Source organism: Ochotona princeps, chromosome 1 (assembly GCF_030435755.1).
Source record: "Ochotona princeps isolate mOchPri1 chromosome 1, mOchPri1.hap1, whole genome shotgun sequence".
Lineage (NCBI taxonomy): Eukaryota > Metazoa > Chordata > Mammalia > Lagomorpha > Ochotonidae > Ochotona > Ochotona princeps.
The window spans coordinates 170,502,845-170,530,035 of record NC_080832.1 but is presented as its reverse complement, the minus strand read 5'-3'; the positions used below and the strand labels follow the sequence as shown (position 1 = coordinate 170,530,035).

The 27,191-nt window shown below is 44.7% G+C and overlaps 1 protein-coding gene across 1 annotated transcript; it reads left to right on the top strand.

Annotated features, from left to right (window-relative positions):
* The first annotated feature begins 10,629 nt into the window (after window positions 1-10,629).
* Window positions 10,630-11,535, top strand: LOC101528291 (putative vomeronasal receptor-like protein 4). Its single transcript, XM_004599713.2, has one exon. It carries the CDS (start codon window positions 10,630-10,632, stop codon window positions 11,533-11,535), a length of 906 nt encoding a protein of 301 aa, XP_004599770.2.
* Window positions 11,536-27,191: the final 15,656 nt, after the last annotated feature.

Below are 27,191 nucleotides of genomic sequence, written 5' to 3'. Positions count from 1 at the left end.
CTGTCTTTTCTTTTGCTCTTGGTTATTGTACTTCCAGTTATCAGATTCTTCTCTTTTGGGCAGGTTTCTAAGCTGTGTTACCCACAGATCTACAGTTCAGTTTTCCTTTTTGCAGTTGGCACATGGCTCTTTGTTTGTGGTCACTTGTGCCACTCTCTCCAGCGAGTTCCAGATCTGGGTTCTTATGCTAGATTTCCACCATGGTCTCCATGTACCCAGTTCCTGGCTTGCCACTCTCCACCTCGTATGATACCATGCTCAGAATGTACTCAAAAGTAGATGAATCACCTAGAAATACACTATACTACATGCTATCTGTAATGGACACAAACTATATGTGAATATTACTGACCTTCAGTAAACTAGCTCCTCTCCAGAGCTTACCTAATACTGTCCTCATCCTTGCTTATCACCTGTGAGTCTTGGATACAGATCACAGATGTGCCATAAAAGCTTAAATGTGGAAAGGTACTGGTTACCACTGAAGTTGTCAAATATATAAAGATAATTTCTAAAACAGAGTTCACATATAACTGATGTTCAGAACTTATCTGACTTGGACTTGTACCTTGATCCAGTGCTGCCCATGTCAAATCTAGGTAGTAAGCAAAAGCACGCATTAGGAATCAGGGGTTGGTTCTGTTTCCAATGCTGTCTTCCACTGGAACCAATGGATGTTGCAGTCCAGCCTGATTCTGCCCAGCACACACTTGGCCCTCCCATAAACCAGTGGGAGCTGTAGTCTAGTCGGAGTGACCAACAATAACCCCCACCAGGCCCACCCTCTATCCTGGTTCCCGTGCTTGCCATTATGTGCAGCAGACCAGTACAGTCTTTCCCACATCCCTGTCATCCCTCATACATTTCAATGGGCATTGAAGCCTAGTTCAACCCAACCAGCTCCATTATCCATCCCACACACATGCTGTTGGGTGCCCTTCTGTCTAGCCACTCCTGCCCCTGTCCTAGTTTTTATGCCCTCCAGTGGGAGTTGTAACCCAAGGGGGAGGAGCCCATTATTTCCCTTCTAGGTCACTCCCACTCCCGGATTATGCACTCTCCAGGTGGTTCTGCAGTTTAACTTGGCAGAAATAGTCCCCAGTGCCAGCTTCTGCCAGCTGATGCTGTGGCTAAGCCCAACCAACCCTCACCCACTCTATTTTATGCTAGCACCAGGAGGAGCAATCAGCCCAGTCTGGCTTTTCCCTGATGTAGTCCACATGAGGCTCACAGGTGATGTAAACCTGCCTGGTATCCTCTGCCCCATCCCAGCTCATGCTCTCCAGTAGGAGTGGTTGTCCAGCAGGGGAGCCCACATTCTCCCTGCCGGCTCTGTCCCCTCCCTCCCTGGTTCTCATCTGTGCTGTTGGGCACTGTGGCCATATCCAGTACAGTCACCTCACCTTGGCATACCGTAATGTGCACTGGTTTTTGTTGCAACCGACATTTTCAGATTTATAATGATGAATCTTTGTGTAGTACTTCCAACTGATGTCCTCACAAGAGTAAAGGAAAAATGGTAGAATTAACAAATAATTGTAAAACCTTGTTATCCATATTTTGTTTATGTAAACTGGATAAACACAGAAACAGCTCACACAGGACCATCTGGGACTCTATGTCCACAGTCACAGGAGTGTCTGTGTCCTGTTTAGCACCCAACCCATCAGTGCTGGCCTGGCTCACAGACCATGTCACCTATTCTGGTCTGGAGGCTGGGATATGGGGGCTTACCTCTGCAGGATTGCAATGTCTACTGATTTGCTTAATTGCTGGGAGTGATACAGGCCATGCTAGGCATGACCATAGAATTCTCCACCTTTCATGGGTACTGGGATTGGAAACAGGCCAAGCCAGTCCAGGCTGCATCGCTTATAAGTGCACCCGAGAATAGGGTGTTGGGTGGGTCGGGCCACAGCATGTACAAACACAGAATAAAGGCTGAAACTGGGGTGCTGACTATGCCAGTTGAGAGTCCAATATCCTCTGAAATATGTGAGATCTGTTTCTGAGAATGGGCCTTGTGGGCAAACTTGAGGAACTCTTCTGGTGTGCTGTAGCTTGCAGCGCTAAGCATGTGAGTCACATATGGGTGTTGGTCAGGCTTGACAAAGCTGCTCCACCTGTCAGCAGAGTATGTGTTGGCTCTAGGAGGGTGAGGAATGAATTGTGTAATGTCAGATCAAACTGTAACACACTGATATGGGCAGATGCCAAGATGGGACATGGACTATGCTGGATTATTATCACACCTTCTGCTTTATCTGAAAGTCAGAGATGGATGCAGGCTGGGCAGGGCTAAGCTACAGCATCCACCAGTATGAGTTGGAGTGGGGCAGGTCCAGGCCAGTTTTTGCTGCAGCATCCAATGGTAAAGGGCAACCTGTGGGATGGGTTATGTTGGGTTTGGGTAAGAGTAACCACCAGCAGGCACTAGATCTGTGGCTGAGAGCTGGCGTGGTCACAGGTTTTCTGCAGTTCTCACTGGTGAGCATGAGAGCCAGAATCTGAATGGCTAAATGGGCTAGGCATGGCAGCAGCATTCCTTGACATGGGTGCAGACTGTGTTTGTGGAATGCCTGAAGGGACTAGGCTGCAACACCTGATGGTGATCATGAGAGTCAGAGTGTGTGTAAGATGGGCAGGACTAGAACTTGGCTTCCACTGAGCTGGGTTTGTGGATGAGCCAAGTAGAGCAGGGCTGTAGCGCCCATTGATAGGAGTTGGAATGGGTTTGGGATGGTTGGGAAAGGCTATTGTACATTGCAGGACAGAAGTTGGACAGAATACATTTATTAAAACAGAATCCAAAATAAATATGGTAAGGATGCTTTAGAAGAAAGAAAATTAGATATGTTATAATCATATTGATTTTTTTGCTTGTGTATTTGTCTCATTTTGTTTTGCTTTATTTTGTTTTACTTTATTTATGTTGTTTACATAGATGAGGACACATGCCCTTGTGAGCAACTGATTAAGGTGGGGGGATTGAGGAATGGAGGAAGGCGGATGCAACAAGTATCTTTTATTTTTCCTCCTGTTCTGCAGCAGGGGTTGGGGAACAAGAAGGGGTCACCCTTTGATGCCAAACTATCTCAGCATCTGGGGATAGGGAATGGCTGCTTGATGCCATCTTAGAGACCCTAAAGCGGGGAAATGTTCTGAGGGAGTTATTTGAGTGACTTCGATAGTTCTGAAATGCTGTTGATTTCATCACTCCATGATTGAGAACATATTTACAAGGTCAAAGTCAACCTTCGTGTGACCACACACCCAGACACCTTCTTCTAAAGCTAGGTCAGGAATGTTGTTCAACATGGTCTGCTTTCCATCCTCTGATGGGTACTTGTTGTCCACTGCTTGTCTAGATGAGTTGGCTGTCATGTCCCATGTGTACTTCTGGGCACACTGTGCAGTGTATACTCATTAACTGAAGAGGCCCAGTCCTGATACATGTACTACAAGGTTGGGTCACATATCTTGTGGTATTCCCCGTGGCTGAAGTTTATGACCAGTGGCCTATTTGGGAAATCCCCCAAGAAACCTAGCCTGCAGTGACCCAGATCAGACTCTTTTGTGTGTCAGACAGAGTAGAGTCTGGTTCAGTCTGACACCACCAGCATCAGCCTATGCCCAAACTAATGAATTCAGTTGCCCAGTCAGTTCCACTGCCAGCTCCATCTCCTATGAAAAATCCAATCAGCGTATCCCAGGTTCTGGTTCCTGCACATGCTGGTTAGTGCAGAAGTGTGGTCCAACTCCTCCTACATCCCATCAACCTGTCATATACACTCATTGGAGCTGTGGCTTATCCCAGTGGTAACCATACCCACTAACCCCACTTGTAGGGTGGTTCCTTTTGGTTTGTGCGGCCTGGCACTTCCACAGCCCTGGTCCTTACACTCACCAGTGACTGCTGCTGCCTAACAGAGGAATCCCCATAGTTCTACTAGGCCGATCGTATGCCCTGGATCTTGCACTTGCACTTGTACTTGATGCTGCTGTCCACCCTGAAATGACTTGCATCCAGTCTCGGCACTTATTAGCAGGTACTGCAGCAAAGCCCAGCTGGCCCACAATCATTTGGTTCTTGCAGGTGCCAGCAGATGCAGTGGCCTAGCCTTGTACAAGCCTCCCTCCAACCTAGCTTGTATTCAGGCTAATGGGTATTGTTACCCTTCCCAACCTGATCTGCCTCCAGTCCCAGGTTTCAGGCTCACCAGTGGGTGAGTACAGTGACCTAACAAGCTTCTCCTGACAGTTCACATAAGATCCAGGGATGGCGGCAGGCTTGACAGGGCTAGGCTGCAGTATCCAAAGACCAATAATTTCCTCCAAGGCTTGTACCCAGCCTGGGATCTTGTTCATGCTGGTGGCTACTACGTCCCAGCCTGGCATGGCCAACCTTGCCTCACCATCTGTAAGTGGGTACTACAGCCTGGTATTATCTTGTCTGCTGTAGTCTCAGCTCATGCTGATGAGTGCTGCCATCTAACCCAGCCAGGGAAGCCCCCAGTCCTGATCCTAACGTGTTGCAGCCCAATCTGGCCTAGACTGGAACCCATCCTGGCTATTGCATATATCATCAGGGTCCTGGAGACTGGCCCAACTTGGCCCGCCCTTAAACCTGGCCCATAATCTGGGCTGCCCCCAGCCTCAATTTGCTTTTGAATCCAAACAACTCCCAGGAATGGAGGAATGGATCATGAGTGAATTTGTTGACATTCTTCCGGTGTGTGTCTACTGTGGCAACCATTGGGATGATGCTCACTTTTTCATGTAAAGTTTCAAACATTCAACATTCAATGGTTCCAGTCGATGACCTGAAGGAGGACTGAAGCATAAACAACACTGCATTTTGCTATCAGTCACCTGTATCTATTCACTTGAGATTGTGCATTAAGACCACCCTCAAATTTACTATGAATGTAATGGATAAACGACTGTCAACTATTACTGTTATCCACCTCATCTCCAAATACTGAATATCAACTATTGTCAGAAACACCTGAATATCACCTTATTTGATTAAAACTTTGTATGTTTTCATTTGTACAGTTTTGTACAAATGGGAGGAAACATGAATCCAGATTTACCAACTATGATTAGAGTACCTTTAAACATTGTCTTCACTAGTTTTCTGCATAGCTGATTTGGGAGTAGACGAAACACAGAGCCTTCAAGGTTCTTCTGTTGAGTTACTTTGGAGAGAGTACAGCAGGGAACTCTACATGTGAACCTGGTTGCTGCATTCTCCTTGCTGTCTAATGCAGAGATGAGAGAGAGGTCATTTCTAAAAAGGTTTTTGGGCACCAGAACTAATGTGCAAATCTGATAATGTAGCCACACATTCCACACAGTGAAGTCTGGACTGTAACTGCAGAAATGGGGCTATGATCATTTAATAGAAATACACACAGACAGAAGTTCAAACATCATAAGGAAGCACCTTGATGGTCTGTGTCTTGATTATCATGCTGTAACCATCATTTGATCCAGGAAACAGCACCAGCAGGCAGGACCACTCCTCTTCTGGACATGACATCCCAAGGCCGACTCTGATTCTAGCTGCTCATGGCTTTCAGTGTCAATATAGAGTTCTTTTAAGATGTTCCTAAAGGATATTTGAAATGCTTTAAAGGTAGCATGTTAGACAAAGCTACTCAAAGGAACCAGCACATGTGTTCACATCAACTGGAGAATGTATGAACCTCTCTTCCTTATCATTTTCCAGGCAGGTTCAGATGGCAGACAAGACTATCCACAAGATACCTGGTCAGTGCGATACCACTTGACCCTTGACTTCCTAGAATGCAGGCTGGCAGATACAAGTACTTGAGTGAAACGTGTAAGTAATAATAAGCTATTGGAAAACCTCTATTTCCTACTGCACGCACTGATGATTAACTGTATTTTGGAAATCACTTGGGAAAAAACAATTGAGACAGCTCAAAAATATACAAAAACCTCACTGTGTGAGAATAGAATAACTGCAATGATTTTTCTGTGTTCTTTAGCATTTTGTTTTTTAAAGATTTATTTATCTTTATTGGAACATTAGACTTAGATATAGATAAGAAGAGACAGAGGAAAAGGTCTTCAGTCTGCTGGTTCACTCCCCTGGTGGCTGCAGTGGTCCAGAGCTGATGCAATCTGGAGACAGCAGCCAGGAACTTCTTTGGAGTACAGATCCCAAGGCTTTGGGTTGTCCTCTATTGGTTTCCCTGGCCACAGATACAGAGCTGGAAGACAAGTGGAGCCGCAGGGACATGAATAGGTGCCTATGGGGAATTCCAGAGTGTGCCAGATGAGGACTTTAGTCACTACCCTTTAGCATATATGTATAATTTTCTATGTCTGATTAACTTGGATGTGGTTAAGGTATATCGGTAATGGGCACAAAGTGTTGTGTTAATGGCTAAAGCCTCACCTCACACACATCAGGATGCTATAGTGGCACTGGTTTATGTCCAAGTGATTCCACTTCCCATCCAACTCCCTGCTTATGGCAAGCAGTAGAGGATGACCCAAATACGTGGGACCCAGCACCCACATAGGTGACCCAGAAGAAACTCTTGGATCATAGCTTCATACAGGCTCCATTCCAGCCATTACAGAATTCAGTGGGTGGAAGATCATTCCATCTGTCTGTTCTTATTTTGTAAATCAAATGTTCTTTTGAGAATAAATATAAAATATTTGTCACATACAATACTATTTTAAATTTATTTTATGTATTTATATGTTTAAATATAGTACATTCTTTTACAAATAATAATAAATGTCTTCCATATGTCCAATGTAATGTCAGCTTACGAATGTCAGCAGAGACGTTAAGAGACTGTGAAATGTGAAGTAAGTTGTGTTACTTACTCATCAACGTAAAAACTGTTGCTGATGAACATTTTCAAGCATTAAAATACTATAAGCCAAAAAGCAGATTTGTGTAAGTGATTACTTCTGACTCTCAGATACTTCTTCCAAGTTGACTTATGAGTCTTGGTGGTGAGTGGAAGAGGTAGGATGAGATCATAGTCAAGTCCAAGGAACCTGGACCCTCTGAGACCTGCTCATCATCTAGCTGCCTTCTGCTCATTAGTGCAGGTTCAGTGTAATCAGGTTTAAGATGTTTCTGGAATCAACAGTCAAAGGCTCAGCAAGGGAGAGGGCAGGACTGGCCCCAGGGACCCAGAGCATGCTGAAGAAGCCAAACTTGTCACACTGTCATGCTGACAGCAGTGACAGCATCCCTGAGTGCTGGAACTCAGGCAAGGATAAACAGGCCTGGCTGTGCTGCTCTGCCACAGCCCTGCAGGCTGCTCAGGTGAGTGAGGCTGAGTGTGTGTGTGTGTGTGTGTGTGTGTGTGTGTGTGTGTGTGCAGGGGGAGCTGCCTTTGCTCTGGAAGGGAAGCTGTCCCAGGCAAAGCTGTTTAGGGTCAGGTAGGGAGTGGGCATCTTCTCAGCTTCCCTGACCCCTTTGGAACTAGAAGGTGTGAACACTCAGGGAGAGGGTGACTGGTTATCACTTCCCTGTTCGTCCAGCAACACCTGCTTGTTTGGTCCTGCATGGAGACTGAGTGCAGCAGAGGCAATGATGCTCTGAACCTGAGATTGCAGCATTTCTCAGGTATGAGTGAAGCTGGGAGCATGAGGCAGCAATGGGCTTACAGCCTGGGTGGGGAGGCCCCTTCCTACAGGCTCCTGGCTTTTGTATATCTTTGCTTCCAACACTGGAGTTTTTTTTTTTTTCTTTTACTTCAGTGTTTTTTCCTTCTTGTGTCCTTTAGTGCTTTGTGGCATTTTATGATTGATTAAAAAAAGTTTTTTCACCTACAATGTCACACAGTACCTAAGTTTAGAGAATTGTTTAAATGTGATAACTAGTGTAAGGACACATAAAAACACAGACACGTGTGTTTAGGAAATCAGTCTATTTCTTGTTGGCACTGACATGAGCATTGCATGCATTTACCCCTTTAATTCTCACAGTGAACCTTGGTGATAGAAAACACTCTGCTGTTACAGCTGACAAGTTAGGGTCTGAGGGAGCCAGGTTGTAGTTCTAGGGTCATACATGGTAGTGTTCCCTAAGAAGATGGAGAGTAAGGAGAAGGTACACAGGAAACTAAAACTGACAAAACAAAGCCATGACAAAATCTTCCTTCTGATCTCCCCCAGAGGTAGAGCAGAGCAGAAGCCTCAGCTCTGCCACTCCCGCCTTGGGCAGGGGGCCTTTCCTTCTCTCTGTGTTAGCTACTGGGCAATTGGCTTGATAGTTCAAGCACAATTTTTCTGAGATGCTGCCATTCATATTAAAGGTACATATGATTCTTACATTTAGATTTTATTGTCTATGTGCATGTATTAATTGCATCAATTGACAGAATACTACATGATAGTTCAGTCCTAAATACAATGTGAAAAAAGCAGAGCATGACTACTGCTGTGTTTAAATACCTCTCAGGTTATCAATTCCCTGTGTTGAGAACATTCAAAATCCTCTCTAAGGGCTACTCTGAAACATTCATTAGTTATTGTTTATCATGCACACTTTGCTGAGCTATAGAATGTCAAAGTTACTCCTCCAGTTAAGCCTCATCCTTCTGTCCACTGACTTTCCTTTTCCCCCATGCAACTACTTGTGTGTAGTTGACATTTTTTGCTGTGAAATTTTCACTCCCATAGGTAAGTGAGAACATGCAGTGTTTCTCTTTCTCAGTCTCGCTGATTTCCCCAAATTCACTGGAGGAGTGGTTAGAAGGAGTTCCATGAGACTAGATGGGTAATTTGAATATAAGCAGTGAAAAGGAAGGACCTCAGCATTGGGATTTAGAACTGATGAAATGCTATTGTAACTGAATCCACATTTTTCTTGTGACAAACCTCTAATAACTTTGGATGTAATTGATACACAGAAGGCTTTTGTGTAAAGGCAAGAAAAGGCATTATCACAGAGTTAATTTTTTTCTTCTTATTAATTACATTGCATTATGTGACACAGTTTCATAGGCTCTGGGATTTCCCCTTCCCCTCTCCCTGCCTTCCGCCTATGGTGGATTCCTCCACGTTGTTGCAGTATTACAGTTCAACTTCAGTCAAGATTCTTTCTTTGCAAGCGTATTATTGTCCAGCATCTTATTGTCCAGATAAATTTAATGGTTTCTTGGGGAGACCATCTCTGGTCTGAAGGCAGAGCTGGCAGAATATCATCCTGACCCATTAAAAGTCCCACCACAACATCAGCAACAATTTGCAACATTATGGAATTAATTGACGTGGCATTGAGTTACCAATATGTTAAAAACTGCAAGTTCTTAACCACATCCTGTGACTACCACATTGACATTTGAATTTTAGTTTATATACAACCACCTTCTATACACCTTAAAATGGCTATAGGGCACTATTCAGCTGTTTAGTGACTATTTTCATTTTAGTATTTAGCAGTTTATAGTGTTGAAGCATAATTTTGCTGAACTTGGCAGATTTTAGGATAGTCTAAACTGGCTTATAACTCTAACAAGGCATATGTCAACATTTGGGGCAGAGGGGTGAGCAGAGAAATCTTCATTACCTTAGTGAGGAGTAACTAATCTTTGTGTCCTACCTGGCAAGGTATATGTGAGTCCAGGCTTACCATTTCCTGTCTGGTTCTAAGCTTTTCTTGTTGTTCTCTGTCTATCTATTATAATTTTTTTTTTGCTTCTTTTTGGGAGTGGTGGTTCCAGAGCGATCCTGATGGTCACTGCAAGAGAAGATGGGGATTCAAAGTTGGAACTAAGTAAGGACCAGAGAAAGGTCCTTTCCATACTCCCAAAGGAAGTTTACTGTTGTTCTGTTTGTGCAGACCATTCAGGTCTCCTGGCTGTTGTTCCGATGAGCTTGGATCCTGCGAGGAAGGATTTGGGCTTCTTCCATCCCATGTGGTAGATCCAAATTGGGCTGGATGACCTCAGAGTTCTCAGCCTCTGAAGGCACTCCAATTCCCTGTGGTCTCCTGGGCAGTTGGGATAGTCCTTGATGCCGTACTGATAGTCCTTGGTGAGGATTCAGGAGTCTCCAGGGTTGAGTTAATGTTTAAACTGTTTATTTCAGCAGAAAGAAGACAAAAATAAGATACCAAGTAGAGATCAGAGACAGGCCGGCACGGAGGTTCAACAGGCTGATCCTAAACCTGAAGCAGCGTTATTCCACTTGGAAGTTAGTTCTAGCTTTGGTTGCTTCACTTCTGATTCCTCTTGTTTATGGACTGGGCAATCAGCAGAGAATGACTCAAGACCTTGGGTTCCTGCAGCCATTGGGAATACCGGAAAGAGCCTCCTTTCTACTGCACTCAGATTGGCTCAGCTCTGGACGATGTGGTCTTTTGGGATGTAAGTGAACCTGCAGATTGAGGACTCTATGTTTCTCTGTTTCACCTTCTCTCTGCAAATCTTCCTTTCAAAATAAACATAGATTTTAAAAACAGAGATGAGTTTTATGCTCTCAAGGAGGAATGAACTATGCACATGTTGTTGCATCAATACTATTCTCTTCACTAAGCCCAGATCACATCCACTGATCTGTACTGTCATGCTCACGTCTTTGCATTCTGCAAGTTTTCTCTAGGTCGTTTGATAAAGTCAGAAGATGACACAGAGACACCTCATCTGGAAAATGAGCTTCCTTTCTCTCATGGGGCCTGGAATTTTGGGAAACTTCCTTATGCTTTTGAAACATGCACGCATATTAGTCATAAGTCGTGAGAAAAATTCCATAGATCTTATGCTCATTCACTTAGCTTTATCAAATAATGTCATTATTTGTACCCGATGGATCAGTGACATAATCACAGTCATTTGTATCAGTAACTTCCTACTAAGTGACATTGTTTGCAAAATCATGGTTTACCTGAGCAGGGTGGCTCGAAGTCTCTCCATCTGCACCACCTGCCTCCTCAGTGTAGTCCAGGCCATAACCATCAGTCCCAGGAACACCTTGTGGAGAAAGTTCAAACCACACACTGCATGGCAGATTCTTCCCTACCTCCTCTTCTGCTGGGTCTTTAGTTTTCTCATAAGCTCTAACTTACTCCACTACATCACAGCAATGAACAGCACGAATGAGGCTCAAGTTAGAACATATATTGGGTATTGTTACATGCTGTCAGCTCCACAAGTGGTCAGATGGCTCTTCCTCTGCCTCATGGCTCTCCGGGACCTCACCTTCCAGAGTCTCATGGGCTGGAGCAGTGGGTACATGGCTTTCTATCTGTACAAACATCACAAGCGTGTCCTCTACCTTCAGAGCTCCAGGTGTGCCAAATATCCCAGTCCAGAGATCAGAGCTACTCAGAGTATTCTCATTCTCATGACCTGTTTCCTGTTGTCTTATTGGGCAGATTTCATTTTTTCGTTCTACAAAGGGATCACACGGTCTGAGGAATCAAGTGCATTAAGTATCAAAGCATTTCTAGAACTGGGTTATGCCACTCTCTGCCCCTTTGTTCTGATCAGCAGGGATATTCATTTCACTTCATGCTGGAGGGTTCACTGAGGAGCTTGGAAATTGCTTCTGCACACTGCTGTATGTATGAAAGATGCCTTATAAGGATTTGAATTCCCTGCATTAATCACAATATTAAATTCATCAAGTCTTATGCAAATGAACTTCATATTGAGAAGAAATTTGGTCCTAAACAATCTATGCCCTGTTCAGGGCTTCAAAGAATTAGAAAGTACAGATTTATCATAGATTCTTATTTTGACATCTCTGCTATATGTCTTTATTCTTCTTGCTTATTTAGTTGGGGCTGTAGTTTAGTTGGCATTCTGAGCTGGAATTAAAGAAAAAGTAATAGAGAGAAGAGATTCCATGTGTTTGTCAACACACTTGCACCCACCCAAACATAGAAGGAGAGATTCCAAAATTTTTAGGAAAAAAAAGACCATTTTTAAGAAATTCCTGGGACACGTTTGTTATATTGGTAAAATTACACTCTATGCATCCTAGAAATATTGGATTGGCAGAGAAAGGCTGACATCTACAGGCACACATCCTTTTCACAAGATATCCTAGGTCAGGCTACTCACTTTCTGCATGGAATAGTATCTCACCTCTGATCCTGGTGCTAAGAGACAGATCACTTTCTAGGAGGGAGAAGGTCAGAATTGAAGAAGGTTATGACTGTTTTCTATGAGTTTTTCAGAAATCACAGACTTAACTTCCAAAGCCTTCTTTTGATTTGAGATACATCTTTAGGAAATGCAAGCTGTTATCTGAGTGATTGATTCGTAATGACAATGTGTTAGTCATTAATCACTGTACATCCTTATGTGGCTTTTCACTTGTGTTTATTTTCAAAATGTGAAAACCAGCTTCAGAATATCATGTGCACAGGGCAGAGGTCTGCACAGTGAGTTCACAAGGGTATCCTCCTTCTGGGTTTGCTCCCATGATTTTACCTGCCTGATGGTCACTTAGTGCACTTAGTGTTCTACTTTCACACCGTTGACCAGAAGGTTGAGGCCATCACTTCCATAATATGATGGCTTTGCCTTGTATTCTCCAGGATGATGCTGCATTTTCAGCCATTCCACAGGAGCAAACAGGCATAAAAGAACCATGGGATTTGCTGTACGCGTCTGTGTTCACAGTTCCTCTGAACCTGGAAGGATAGATGTCAAAATACACACTGTAAGCTGGAAGTGCCTGGTGTCATCCCAGTCCTGCCTTCTTGTGCCTTTAGGGTCAAGCATGGAGAATGTGGATATTCGTTCCCTTTTTCCTCATTGTTCAGCAAGTGCTCACCAGCTAAAGTATTTCTCTGTATTATGTGGTATGAATTCTTGCTGCTCTTGTGGGGGTAGTAGGCAAGTTGGATGTGCACACTATTGTCTGTCGTTGTGGATCCAAGCACACAGGAAAGGTCAAGGCCATTTATCAACAATCTAAATTGATGAAGGGCAGGGCAAGATCAAAGATGATTCTCCCTCATAAGACGAAGAGGAAAATGTTGATGCTGAACACCATGTTGCCTCCAGATTTTCAAGGTTGAGAGTGCAGAAGCAGTGGAGAAGCACCCTCTTAGCACCACCCAGTTTAACGTTTATGTTTGCTGGGTGGAGTTGTCTTCCTCTGGGAGAGGGCTGTAATCATTTGGATTTTCCTGTTTTGAAACAAGTAACTCTTGTGTATTAGGTGAATGACAGGTACACCATGGAGCAAAAATGCTTCATCATGTGTCAAGTGTTTAATATTTTAATAAAAATGCTATATTGCATTACAAAACTGTGTGTTTTGTTTGCATAATGTTCATACATATGCATATGTTGTGTTATGACTGAAAAATGCTAGGTCACACATTATGCTTAATCAGGTAGGTTTGACACAATCTAATTTCCCAGCAATTTTGATAATATGTTATTAATTGCAGTCACTCCACTGCACAATAGATCTGAGCTTATCCATCCTTAGTTGAAATGTGTTCTTTGACCACCATCTCTTCAGAGCTTTACCTTTGTTCTCATCCTGATCTACTCCAAGTCACCGGCGAAAAGCATTCTCTTCTCTGCTCCTGTGAGTGGGACTTTTCAGTTCCCTGAGAGAAATCAGACAGCATTGGTCTTTCTTTGTCTCCTTGATCTCATAGAACATCCTACCCTCCACCTTCATACCTACTTCTTCAATGAGAGAATGCCATGGTCTGCAGTGCTAAATGTTGTGAAGCTGTGTTTCTGCAACACATTTTCTTTATTCATTTGTTTACTCATGGAAACTGGCGTCAATTCCATGCCTTGGCTGTTGGGAATAACCCTTGCAATGAATGTGGGAGTGCAGACAGATCTACATGCTGGCACTTGAAAGCAGAGAATTAGTCAGTTGAGTCAGCATGCTGGTCCCAGGAGTTCTCTTTTATCTTCATGAGGCAGCATCATCCTGTGTGCCATAATGGCTGTTTTAATTTATATTCCCACCAAACATACCCAAGAATTCTCTTTCATTCACAAAGTAACAGAACTTGCTATCTTCTCTCTTTTGATAATAGTCATTTTCACATGACATGCTAACATAAAAACAAAACTAAGGGTGGATATTGTGGCACAACTTGTTAAGATGCCATTAGGGATGAGCGTATCTCATATGGGAGTTCTTGTTCTTGGCCACTGGACACTTTGACTTGACTTCTTGTTAATGTGTGTCAGAAATAGCCTAAAATGCCCCAGTACTTGTTTTTCTGCTAGGCATATTAGTGACATAGATGGAGTTCTGGGATCCTAGCTTAGGTCTTTCCTACCTCACCTGATATGGGCATTTGGAGAGTAAAAGCATATATGAAAGATTTCTTTCTTTCTCCCTTTCCTTTAGCCTGTGTGTATACATACATACACATATATAATTTGTTTATGTGTTGTACATATAATGCATAAATAAACACATAATAAATATGTATACATACACATATAAACTTAAACATATAACTATGCAAGAGTTTAAGGAAACATGTTTGGATTTTACTTTATTCTCACACTCTCCTATTAAAAAGGCGTGGGAGAGGTCAGAAAAGTGTTGATTATAGTGCCAAGTACATGGGTGTGAATTACTTACTTCATCTACTTTTAAGCGTTTGAAAACGTTCAGCCAAATTCCATAAATCTGACATCTCAGTCATTCAAAAGTGTAAAAACGAATTTCTTTTTCTTATGAAAAATGAAAATTTTCTCCTATTATCTTCTTCCTTCCTTTCTTCTTTCCTTCTTTCCTCCCTTCTTTCCTTCCTTCCTTCCTTCCTTCCTTCCTTCCTTCCTTCCCTCCTTCCTTCCTTCCTTCCTTCAAGTGGAAGATAGAGCTTTGTCTGGGCCAGGGAAGATAGAGTTTTGCCTGGGCGAGGCAGAAGCTAGTAGTCAGGAACTCCTTGGGATCTTCCACCTGGGTGTCAGGGGCTCCAGCACTGGGGCCATCATCTCCAGAATGCTCTGGTAGGAAACTAAACAACAAGCAGAGGAGCCAAGACCTGAATGAGCCTGCTGATGGAAACAGCAGGCACACTGAGTGGTGGTTTCACCCACCATCCCACACACTGTAACTCGCAATTTTCATCATTTGAGAATATTCTGCTCATTTGGGTAAAACTGGTGTCTGCTTCCTATCACAGGCTGATGTGCTCACTGGTAAGCTTCTTGGATCGTATGAGTCTTCTGAGTCTCTCATACATAAACTCTATAAGGGCTCTGTACTTTGATATACTCACACTCACAATCCTATTAATCACACAAATGACCAAAGAACATTGTCCATGTCTATCTTTATAGCTGAAGCACACTTTTCATATAGACAGCATTTTGAGTTGACAGTTCTTACAACATTTAATCACACTGATGCTGTGACGCTCCAGACCAGAGCCTCTGATCACAGCAGCCCCACCACAGGCCTGTGGGCTGGTATCTTTCTCGTGATTTCCTTTGTTTTTCTGGTTCCTAGGGCTCCAAGTTTCATTTCTCTAGTTTTGCCTAAGCATCCAAGTGCTTTGCCGCATAAAAGACCAAGCTTCAGGCAGAGTTCTTCCAGTGATGGGCAATTAAAAGCACCCAGCCAGTGATCATGGATGTGCCCATCTGTGCCAAAATGCTCCAAGTCACAAAGCAGGGCAGCATCCACGAAGGTTTCAACCCTTAGATCTCATGTCCAAAAGAAATTACCCACTTGTAACAGAACTCAGGTCAGGGTAGGAAAACAGCAGAACCTGTGTCTGAATCCTGAAACTGTCATGCAGCTGGGGTTTGTCATTTTACTCCAAGCCATCCATGCATTTGCATACATGTCTCTCGCCCTTGCAGGCGACCTCAACAAGTGTTTTGGGACTTCTTGGAGCCTTTGTTGGACCCTGGCAAGTTTTTGTCCTGTGGATCAGTCAAGGCTCCAGACATGATATTGTACTCTCCGGGTAAGCAGAAGACAAGGTAAAGGTCAAAAGGGCACCCAGAAACCAGAGAATGGGATATTGTGGAATAGGTGAAATCCTGGCAGAGGTTAGAGCCACCTTGGTATTACAGATGGGGGCTGAGGGGACCCCTTGTTCCTGATGTCAGCCGCATGCGGACTGGTGTTTTGCGTTATTAAAAACAAAAACACCAATCGTCCGTCACATCTCCAGGTCTCAAACCAAGTGCGTCCCTCCTGTTACCACATGCGCTCGGACCAGACTGCAGAGCACACCGATCCAGCTTTGGATTGCAGGTGGGCGCTGAGCAGTTGGAGGCTCCAGCAGATTTCCCCACTGCTTAGCTCTGGCCCCAGAGGCAGAGGCACCAATGAACAGAAACTACCAACCCAGGCATACAAGACAGTCAAGTGGGGCCACAGCAGCGCCCATCCCAACAGGAGAATACCTTTAAGAGAGTGTAGTGGAGAGTGGAACCGCACGCACTACATCTACCCAGAGCAAAGACAAGAAACCCCAAGGCTACAAAGTCTCTCATCTACTCTGCCCCGTGGGCACACGCAAGACAACACCTATCCAACAATCTGCAGGGGAACCAGGTTGCAGAGATATAAACCCAGGGGCAAACAAAACAACCCAATACTCCACCAATGCCTACTGTCGTCAATAGAGCAAGGAAAATTACGCTTCTGCCAACACTCCATGTCACAGTAACTGGACCACACCTGCACTTGGATACAGCCCTGATGCCAGAGGCTGTGGACAAACAAGTCAGAGGCTAAAATCCCAAAACAACAAAAAACCACAACACAATGAGGAGAATTATCAGAAAAAGTAATGACTCAGATGAAAGATCAAGCGCTTCCCCACAAAACAACCAAAAACTAATCTCAATCTCTGAGATGCATGATGAAGACATGGAGGAGTTACCAGATAAGGAATTTAAGAAAATAAGGATAATATTCCTCAGAGATAGCAAGAAACATGGGGAAGAGTTCAAGGAGTTCAAAAACCATGTCATTGCAGAAACAAAAAAAGTCAAAAATGGAATCCTTGACTTAGAACACAAAGTTGAGATCCTAGCCAACAGAATGAATACAGCAGAGGATAGAATATCAGAAATGGAAGACAATCAGAATGAAAGTTAGCAGCTAATCAAACAGCCAGAGACAAACCTGAGTAAAGCCAACAGGTCCAAACAGGAAATGAAAAACAAGCTCAAAGTCAAAAAACAGAATAATAGGCCTTCCTGAAGGAGTGGAAAAAGAGAGGTTTGCAATGGGTGCTCAGTGAGATAATACAGGAGAACTTCCAGAACACTGGAAATAAAAATCCAGCACAAATCCAGGAAGGACAGAGAAACTGCAACAGATTTGACCCAAAGAGATCCTCACCCAGACATGTGGTCCTCAGCTCCCCTCCAGCAAAAACAAAAAAACTATTTTTTTTAAATTATTTATTATTTAACCTCAGTAATTACATTGTATTATGTGACACAGTTACATAGATACTTGGGTTCTCCCCACCCCTCCCCAAACCCTCCCACCATGGTGGATTCCTCCACCTTGTTGCATAACCACAGCTCAAGTTCAGTTGAGATTCCCCCATTGCAAGCATATACCAAACATAGAGTCCAGCATCTTATTGTCCCGTCAAGTTCAACGGCTTCTTAGGTATACCCTCTCTGGTCTGAAGACAGAGCCAGCAGAGTATCATCCCAGTCAATTGAAAGCTCCAACATACCATCAGCAAAAATTTACATCATTATGGAATTAATTGACATAGTAATGAGTAACCAATATGTTAAAAGTAAATGCGAGTTCCCAGCCACCTTCTGTGACCACCTCACCTATACTTCAATTTTAGTTTATACACAACATATAACATTCAAAACATAACATGTTATACATAACATCATATCCTCTTAAATTAAGGCAAACATGTGGTATTTAACCTTTTGGGATTGGCTCATTTCCCTTAGCATTATGGTTTCCAGTTTGGCCCATTTGGCCACAAAGAACTGCATTTTGTTTTTTTTAATAGCTGAGTAGTATTCCATGGAGTAGATGAACCATAGCTTTCTTATCCAATCCTCTGTTGATGGGCATTTTGGTTGTTTCCATGTTTTTGCAATTACTGATTGTGCTGCTATGAACATAGGAGTGCATGTTAGTTTCCCATAGAACAAGTGTTCTGGATATATTCCTAGGAGTGCTATTGCTGGATCATACAGTATGTTGAATTTGAGTTGTTTGAATATTCTCCATACTGATTTCCACAGAGGCTGTACCAGCCTGCAGCCCCACCAGCAGTGGAGTAGGGTTCCCTTTTCCCCGCAACCTCGCCAACAAGTGTCGTTGGTGCTTTTATTCATGTGGGCCAGTCTTACTGGCGTTAGGTGGTACCTCATTGATGTTTTAATTTGGATTTCCCTTATTGCCAGGGAACTTGAGCATTTTTTCATATGTTTATTTGCCATTTGGGTTTGTTCCTTTGTGAAGTGTTTGCCCATTTCCCGTGCCCATTTCTTGAGTGGCTTGTTTGTTTTGACATTTTGGTTGTTTTGTAGCTCTTTGTATATTCTGGAGATCAGCCCTCTATCACCTATGTCGTGTGCGAAGATCTTCTCCCATTCTGTGGGTTGCCTTTTTACTTTGTTGATTGTTTCTCTAGCTGTACAGAAGCTTCTTAGTTTGATGAGGTCCCAATTGTTTATTTTGGTCTTGATTTCTACTGCATCTGGAGTCTTTTTTAGGAAGTGAGGGCCTACCCCTAAGTGTTCCAGTGTGTTTCCAACTTTTTCTTCCAAAAGTTTGAAGGTTTCTGGATGTAGGTTTAGATCTGTTATCCATTTAGATCTGATCTTAGTGTATGGTGAGAGATGTGGATCTATTTTTTTGTTTCTGCAGGCTATCAACCAGTTGTCCCAACAGCATTTATTGTAGAGACCTTCCCATTTGCCTGGATTGTCGTTTGTCTTTTTGTCAAAGATTATTTGGCTGTATCTGTGTGGGTTTCCTTCTGGTGTTTCTATTCTGCTCCATTGATCTTCCTCTCTATCTTTGTGCCAGTACCACACTGTTTTGATAACCACTGCCCTATAGTATGTCCAGAGGTCCGGAACTGTGATTCCCCCTGCTAACTTCCTGTTCTTCAGGATAGTTCTAGCTATCCGTGGTTTTTTGTGCTTCCAGATGAACCTTTGGATCATTGTTTCCAGTTCCATGAAGAATGTTTTGGGCAATTTGATTGGGATTGCGTTGAATGTATATATTGCTTTTGGCAGTATAGACATTTTAATGATATTGATTTTACCTATCCAGGAGCATGGGATGTTACTCCATCTTTTGAGGTCTTGTTCAATTTCTTTTTTAAGTAGTTTGTAGTTTTCTTCAAATAAGTCTCCTACATTTTTGGTTAGATTTATTCCCAGATATTTCATACTTTTCTCTGTTATTTTGAATGGTATCTTGCTGGTTAAGTCTTTTTCCATCTTGGGGCTGTTCGCATACACTATGGCTGTTGATTTTTGTTCATTAATTTTGTACCCTGCCACTCTACCAAACTCTCGTACAAGTTCTAGCAGTCTCTGTATTGAGTCTCTTGGCTCTTCTACATAAAGAATCATATCATCTGCGTATAGTGAGAGTTTAACTTCTTCGTTTCCTATTTGGATTCCTCTGATTTCTTTTTCTTGTTTTATGGCCTCAGCGAGTACCTCTAGGACTATGTTGAATAGTAGTGGAGAAAGTGGACATCCCTGTTTTGTTCCAGATCTCAGTGGGAAGGGTTCCAGCTTTTCTCCATTCAGTATGATGCTGGCGTTGGGTTTTTCATATATGGCTTTAATTATGTTGTGGATTTTTCCATCTATGCCTACCTTGGTTAGGGTTTTTAGTAGGAAGTGGTGTTGGATTTTGTCGAAAGCTTTTTCTGCATCTATTGATACTATCATGTGATTCTTGTTTTTCAGTTTTTGGATGTGGTGTATCACATTTATGGATTTTCGAATGTTGAACCATCCCTGCATTCCAGGGATGAATCCTACTTGATCTGGATGAATGATCTGTCTGATGTGTTTTTGAATTCTGTTGGCTAGGATTTTGTTGAGAATCTTAGCATCAATGTTCATCAAAGAGATAGGTCTGTAGTTTTCCTTCTCTGTTAGTTCTCTGTCTGGTTTTGGGATTAAGGTAATGTTGGCTTCATAGAATGAGTTTGGAAGGGTTGCCTCTTTTTCTGTTGTTTTGAAGAGTTTGTAGAGGATTGGGGTCAGCTCTGTTCGGAATGTTTTGTAGAATTCTGGAGTGAAGCCGTCTGGGCCTGGGCTTTTCTTTGTTGGGAGGTCTTTAATCACTGATTCAATCTCTACTTCAGTTATGGGTTTGTTCAGGTCGTTTGTTGCCTCTGGGCTAAGTTTTGGCAAGTGGTAGAAGTCTAAGAACTTTTCCATTTCTTGGTGATCTGATTTGTTGGAGTACAGTGCTTTGTAGTAATTTCTAATTATGGCCTTAATGGATGCGGTGTCTGTTGTTATGTTGCCTTTTTCATCTTTGATGCTGTTAATTCTTGCCTTCTCTTGTTTTTTCTTTGTCAGTCGGGCCAGTGGGGTGTCTATCTTGTTTATCTTCTCAAAAAACCAGCTTTTTGATTCATTGATTTTGTGTATGGTTTTTTTTATTTCTATCTGGTTGATTTCCTCCCTTGTTTTGATGATTTCTTGTTTCCTATTGTGTGTGGGGCTCTTCTGCTGTTGTTTTTCCAATTCCTGGAGCTGTGTGTTTAGTTCCTGTATTTGGCGCCTCTCTTGGGCCTTAACATGAGCTCCAATTGAGATGAGTTTACCCCGTAGCACTGCTTTGGCAGTGTCCCACAAATTTTGGAATGTTGTGTCAGAGTTTTCATTGGTTTCCATAAATTTTTTGATCTCATCTTTAATTTCTTCTCTGATCCATTGTTCGTTTAGTAGCATATTGTTCAGCCTCCAAGAGTTTCTGTATTTCCTGGGGCATTTTGAATTGCTGATTTCCAGCTTCATTCCGTGGTGGTCTGAGAGGGTACATGGTATGATTCCTATCTTTTTGAAGTTATTTAGGTTTGCTTTGTGTCCTATCATGTGGTCAAACCTGGAGAAGGTGCCATGCACTGCTGAAAAAAATGTATAATCTGTGGCCTTAGGGTAAAAAATTCTATAAATGTCAACCAAGTCCAGTTGTTCTATTGTTTGTATGAGCTCTGTTGTTTCTTTGTTGAGTTTTTGTTTTGTTGATCTGTCTATAGTTGTTAGTGGGGTGTTAAGATCGCCCACTATTATTGTGTGCACATCTATGTCTCCCCTTAAGTCCGTGAGTAATTGCTTCACGTAGCTAGGTGCGTTTGAATTTGGTGCATATATGTTCACAATGGTAATTACTACCTGATGGATCAGTCCCTTCACCAATATATAATGTCCTTCCCTGTCCTTTTTGATGTGTGTCAGATTGAAGTCCACATCATCTGAAATTAAGACAGCTACCCCAGCCTTTTTTTCTCGTCCATTGGCATGAAATATCTGTTTCCAACCTTTCACTTTCAGCTTCTTCGAATCTCTTCTGGTTAGATGTGTCTGTTGTAGGCAACAGATAGTTGGGTGTTGTTTGATAATCCATTCTGTTAATCTATGCCTTTTGATTGGTGAGTTCAGGCCATTTGTGTTAAGAGTTAAAATTGAGAGGTTGTGATTTTGCCCTGCCATACTTGTTTTTGTGGGTGTTGATATCTGCGTTATTGCCCTTCCTTGTGTGGACTTTAGTGGGGAGATCTTCCTGTTTGCCATCTTTGCTTATGATTCACCTCCTTTTTTTCTGGATTTAGTGCATTTCTAAGGAGATTTTGTAGAGCTGGTTTTGTGCTGGCATATTCTTCTAATTTCTCTTTGTTGTGGAAGTATTTGATTTCGTTCTCAAATACGAATGAGATCTTTGCTGGGTACAATATTCTTGGTTGACAGTTGTTCTGATTCAGGATTTGGAAGATCTTTGTCCATTCTCTTCTTGCTTGTAAAGTCTCTTCAGAAAAGTCAGCAGTGATCCTGATTGGTTTTCCTCGGTATGTGATCTTTTCTCTGCTTCGTACTTGTCTTAGGATTCTTTCTTTGTCTTCGTTGGAGTGGAACTTGAGCACCATATGTCTGGGTGAAGATCGCTTTGGGTCATATCTGCTGGGAGTCCTCTGACCGTCCTGGATTTGAGCTGGATTCATGTTCCAAGTGTTTTGAAAGTTTTCCTGTATAATTTCGTCGAGCACCATTTGCATTCCTGATTCTTTTTCCGCTCCTTCAGGAAGGCCAATAATCCTAATATTTGATTTTCTGAGGTTGTCTTTCATTTCTTGTATGGTCTTTTTTTTTTTTTTTTTTTTTTTTTTTTTTTTAGGGAGGTGGGCAATGCTATTATGTCAATATTGATTCCATCATGTATCTGAGGTAGAGTGGGACACTGAGGGAGAAGCCCCACCTGGTTTCCCGCCCACCCCAAGTCCCAGATGTGGGCATGCTCTGAGATATGTGCTCAAGTGGTGTTAATAGTTCTCCAGTTATGAGTCACTGCTAGTTTCGCTCGATGAGGTGGTCCACTGATTGATATGGTCCATCATGAAGTCTCCATTTGTCCCATATATCGCTGCCAACATGTAGCTGAGATGAATGATTGTCCTATTCTGTCTTCTGTCTTTTCTTGGTTAGAATTCTGAGTCCAGCAGTTCAAGTGGGGAGATCTCCAAAGATACTTTGAGGTATTCCCAGATTAGTTTCTTGTATGTTCTAGCAAGCACAGGGCCCGGCACAGTCCATCACAACGATCAGCTGGTGGTTGCAATTGCTGTGTTGGTTCTGTTTTCGGTCCCGAGTTGCACTGGAACCAATGGGTGTTGCAGTCCAGTCTGGTTCGGCCCTTACATCAACCAGTGGGAGCTGCAGCCTAGTTGGGGCGACCCACAATAACCCCCACCAGACCGCCCCCTACCCTGGTTTGCCAGTATGTGTAGCAGAAGACCAATCTGTCCCCCATCCCATTTGGCTCTGGCCCTTGTCAATGGGTATTAAAGCTTAGTTCCATCTAACCAACTCAAAAATCCAGCCCTCACAGATATTGTTGAGTACCTCTCTATCTAGCCATCCCAGCCCCCGTTCTAGTTTTCATGCCCTCCCACGGGAATAGTGACCCAAGAAGGGGGAACCCACTTTTTCCCTCCCAGGTCTCTCTGTCCCGGTTTATGCACTCTTTAGGTGGTCCTGTGATTTGACTCGACAGAATTAGTCCCCAGTGCCAGCTTCTGCCAGCTGATGCTGTGGCCCTGATCTAGTCCACATGCAGTGCACAGGTGTTGTAGCCTTGCTTAGTCGTGTCTGTCTCCATCCCAGCCCACGCTCTCCAGTGGGAGTGGCTGTCCAGCGAGGGGACCGGCCCCTTAACCCCCCCGCCAGTTCTGCCCCTCCCTTCCTGGATCTCACGTGTGCTGGATGGGTGCTGCATTCATATCCAGTACAGGCAACCACGCCCTGCGTTCCATAATGTGTACTGGTTTTGTCGCAACCAAACCCGGCCCATTCCACACTCTGTTCTGGTGATCGGATTTGCCAGAGTATGACATGAACTGATTCAGCCTGGTCTGCTCCTGACCCATGCCGAATGCATGCCAGTGGGAAACTTTCCATGGCCTATTCTGGGCTGTTTCCAATCATGCTTCTTGCGCTTACCTACAGGGACTGTGTCCTGTCAGAGGAGTTGCCCAGGCTCCTCCATCAGAACCCCTCCCAATGGCAGATTTTGCGCTTGCCAGGGGTTCTTGAGCCAACCCTACTCAGTTCACTTCCTGTCCTAGCAGAAACAGTGGCTTTTCCTGGCTGGCTTTCACCCCATTCTGACTCTTGTTGTTGGATGTTTCAGCCCGGCCATGGCTCGTCCATACCCACATACAGCTCACGCATGGCTCAGAAGAGGAGTGAGACCCAGCCTAGTCAGTCCCACATCTACCCTGGTTCTCCATAACACCAGATGGTGCTGGGGTCTGAGCTGGCCTGGTGCATCCAATCCCAGCCCATACAAGTGCCTCGGGTGACTACAACTGTTTCCTAGATAGAACGCAGCTCCCATTCCAGCACATACACCCCTTGGTGGGAACCTCATCTCAGCTGTGGCATCCCAGATTGGGACCGTTCCTAGCCGTAAATCACGCAGCTGCACGTGGTTGCTCCGAGGACCATTTAGGTGCCAGCCTGCTAGACAAGCCGGAGCTTATCTTTTACTTGATAGGTGTTCAAAGCTCAGCATTATTAAGGGATTGGAAGTTCTTCAAAGGAAGAGTTACTGGCATTGGGAATCTTTAGGATTGACTCAGATCCCAGAAACAGTGGGGTCACTCTAGAGCTATCTCAGCAGCGATTCAGACGTCCAATACCCCAGAGCTCCCCAGCCGGGCGGCCAGCAGGCACAGCCTGGCGCCAAATGGCGCACTGGCATGTCCGGGCCCAGCCCTCCATGAGCCATGGGCACATGGCGGACTGGGTTCGGGATCCGAGCTAGACGTCCTCTCCCACAGCCCTCGGCTCGCCTCTGGCAGCCGGAGGTTAAATCCTGCAGGCCCAAGGTTGCGCCCCTCCCCAATCCCGTTCACCCACCACCCAATGAGGGTGGTGGGTGGGCCCCGGACATGCCCAGTCACGGAGGCCTCCCCCCTCGGCGTACTCACCCCAGAAGGAAGCAGGCCCCGCACCCAGGCATGTCCGGGCCCAGCCCGCCATGAGCCATGGGCACATGGCGGACTGGGTTCGGGATCCGAGCTAGACGTCCTCTCCCGCAGCCCTCCTCTTGTATGGTCTTATTGGCTTTGTTCAGACTTGTCTCCAGCTGTTTAATGAACTGGGTGTGTTCGTTTTGTGTGTCTTCCGTTTCAGAGATCCTCTCTTCTGCTGTATTTGTTCTGTTGGTTAGGCTCTCAATTTTGTGCTCTAAGTCAAGGATTTTACTTTTCATTTGTTGTATTTCTGAGGCTATGTGGTTCTTGAATTCCTTGAAGTCCTCCCAATTCTTCTCATTGTCTCTGACATATTTTAACATTATTTTTTTGAATTCCTTGTCTGGTAGATCTTCTATGTCTTCATCTCGCATCTCCGAAATAGACATTGGCTTTCGATCTTTTATTGGTAGGGTGTTGGCACTCTCATCTGGATCATTACCTTTTCTGGTATTTCTTCCCATTGTGTTAGTGTTTCTTTTTTGAGAGACCTAGGCACCAGTGTGCTGAGGGGTCTCCAAGCACTATCCTGTAGAGATCGGAGTCTGCAGGCGTGGAGTAGCAGGGTGTGGGAATTTTCAAGGCACTTTTGGTGCGTCTCCAGAACACTGGACCTCAGGGCGCCACTTCCAGGGCCCAGTGGAATCAAAGCGCACTCTCAGCTCGTCCCCTACAGGTATGCTACCACAGGGCGTGGGGGAGTGAAGGCACTCTCTGTGCGCGCCCCCTGTGCGCGGGATCACAGGGCTCGGAGGATTCTAGGTGCTTTCTCGGTGTGTCCCCAGTGCCAGGGACTGCAGAGCGTGGAGGTTCCAGGTGCTCTCTGGGAACGCCTCCTGCACGCGGGTCCGCAGTGCTCTCCTGGTTCGTCTCCCAAGCACAGGACTATAGGGCATGGGGTGTTCCAGGTGTTCTCTGGAAGCGCCTCCTGCACAGGCCCGCCCACCCCAGCACTTGCAGGGGACCGACTGCCCCAGCGCTAGCACGGGACTGCCCAGCCCAGAGGTGTGGTTGGGTTCCTGTGGGATAGCACCGCCCAGCTGAGTGCCAGACCGCAAACGCACGGGGGAGTATTCAGTGTGCCTTTTGCCTTTCTCCCAGACACAGCTTTGGCAGTTTCAAGGCACTCTCCCGGTGTCTCTAGACGCTGGAGTCTCGGGGGGGGGAGGGGTGGGGAGACGAGCACCAGTTGTGTTCAGGCTCTGTGCATGCCCTTGGGGGGCCAACTCCCGAAGCCTCCAACCCACCACTGTCCCCACCCAACTCACTCAAACCTCAGGTTCTTGCAGTCTGCCTCTTCCTCTGGTGGGAACCCTCGCCGTGGGTGCGTCTCCCGGCTACTGCGTCCGTTACTGGTCCCGGCGGGTGTAGGCGGGTGGAACCTGGAGGCTGCGGCAGTCCCGGCGGGGCTTGGCGACCAGGGTGGGCAGATGCCGGCGGGTCCCGATGACTCAGGGTCCTGGTGTCCGCAGCGGGCGCAGGTCCTGGCAGGTCCTGGTGACCAGGGTGAGCAAATGCCAGCAGGTCCCGATCACCGCCGGTCCTCACGGCCACAGCGTCTGCGGGTCGGTCTGCGGCTTTCAGCGTCTGCACTCAGAGGTGACTCAGCAGGTCAGGAGCGGAAAGTCGTCTTCCCTGCGCTTTGTTTTGATTTTCCCTGGTTGCTCTTCCGAGTTGTGTGGATTTTTTTGGTTCCACACTGTCCAGGGAACTTCACGTTCTTCTCCCTGTAGTTCTATGCTGCTCCACTTATGCTTTTGTCGCGTTCTAGCCCTCTCTGTCTGTGAGCTCTCTCACAGTCTTCCTCCTATGTCGGCCATCTTGCGAGTCCCTCCAGTAGAGTTGGTTTTGTGTTAGCATATTCTTCTAGTTTTTCTTTGCTGTGGAAGTATCTAATTTCATTCTTGAATACAAATGAAATCTTTGCTGGGTAGAGTATTCTTGGCTGACAGTTGTTCTCTTTCAGTACTTGCAAGATTTTATTTCACTCCCTTCTTGCCTGGAGTGTCTGTTCTGAGAAGTCGGCAGTGATCCTGATGGTCCTGCCCCTAAATGTAAGTTTATCTTTGGTTCGTGCTAACGTTAGGATTCTTTCTTTGTATTCATTGGAGGGTAACTTGATTGCCACGTGTCTTGGGGAGGATCGTCTTTGGTCAAATATGAGGGGAGTCCTCTGGCCTTCCTGGATTTTTTTTTAAAGATTTTATTATTATCGGAAAGCTGGATATACAGAGAGGAGGAGAGACAGAGAGGAAGATCTTCCATCCAATGTTTCACTCCCCAAGTGAGCAGCAAAGGAGCCGGTGCGAGCTGATCCAAAGCCAGGAACCTGGAACCTCCTCTGGGTCTCCCACGCTGGTGCAGTATCCCAAAGCTTTGGGCAGTCCTCGACTGCTTTCCCAGGCCACAAGCAGGGAGCTGGATGGGAAGTAGAGCTTCTGGGATTAGAACCGGCGCCCATATGGGATCCCGGGGCTTTCAAGGCGAGGACTTTAGCCAT

Bases quoted from the DNA above. Each gene is read 5' to 3' on its own strand.
- LOC101528291 (XM_004599713.2), top strand. From the start codon at position 10,630: ATGACACAGAGACACCTCATCTGGAAAATGAGCTTCCTTTCTCTCATG.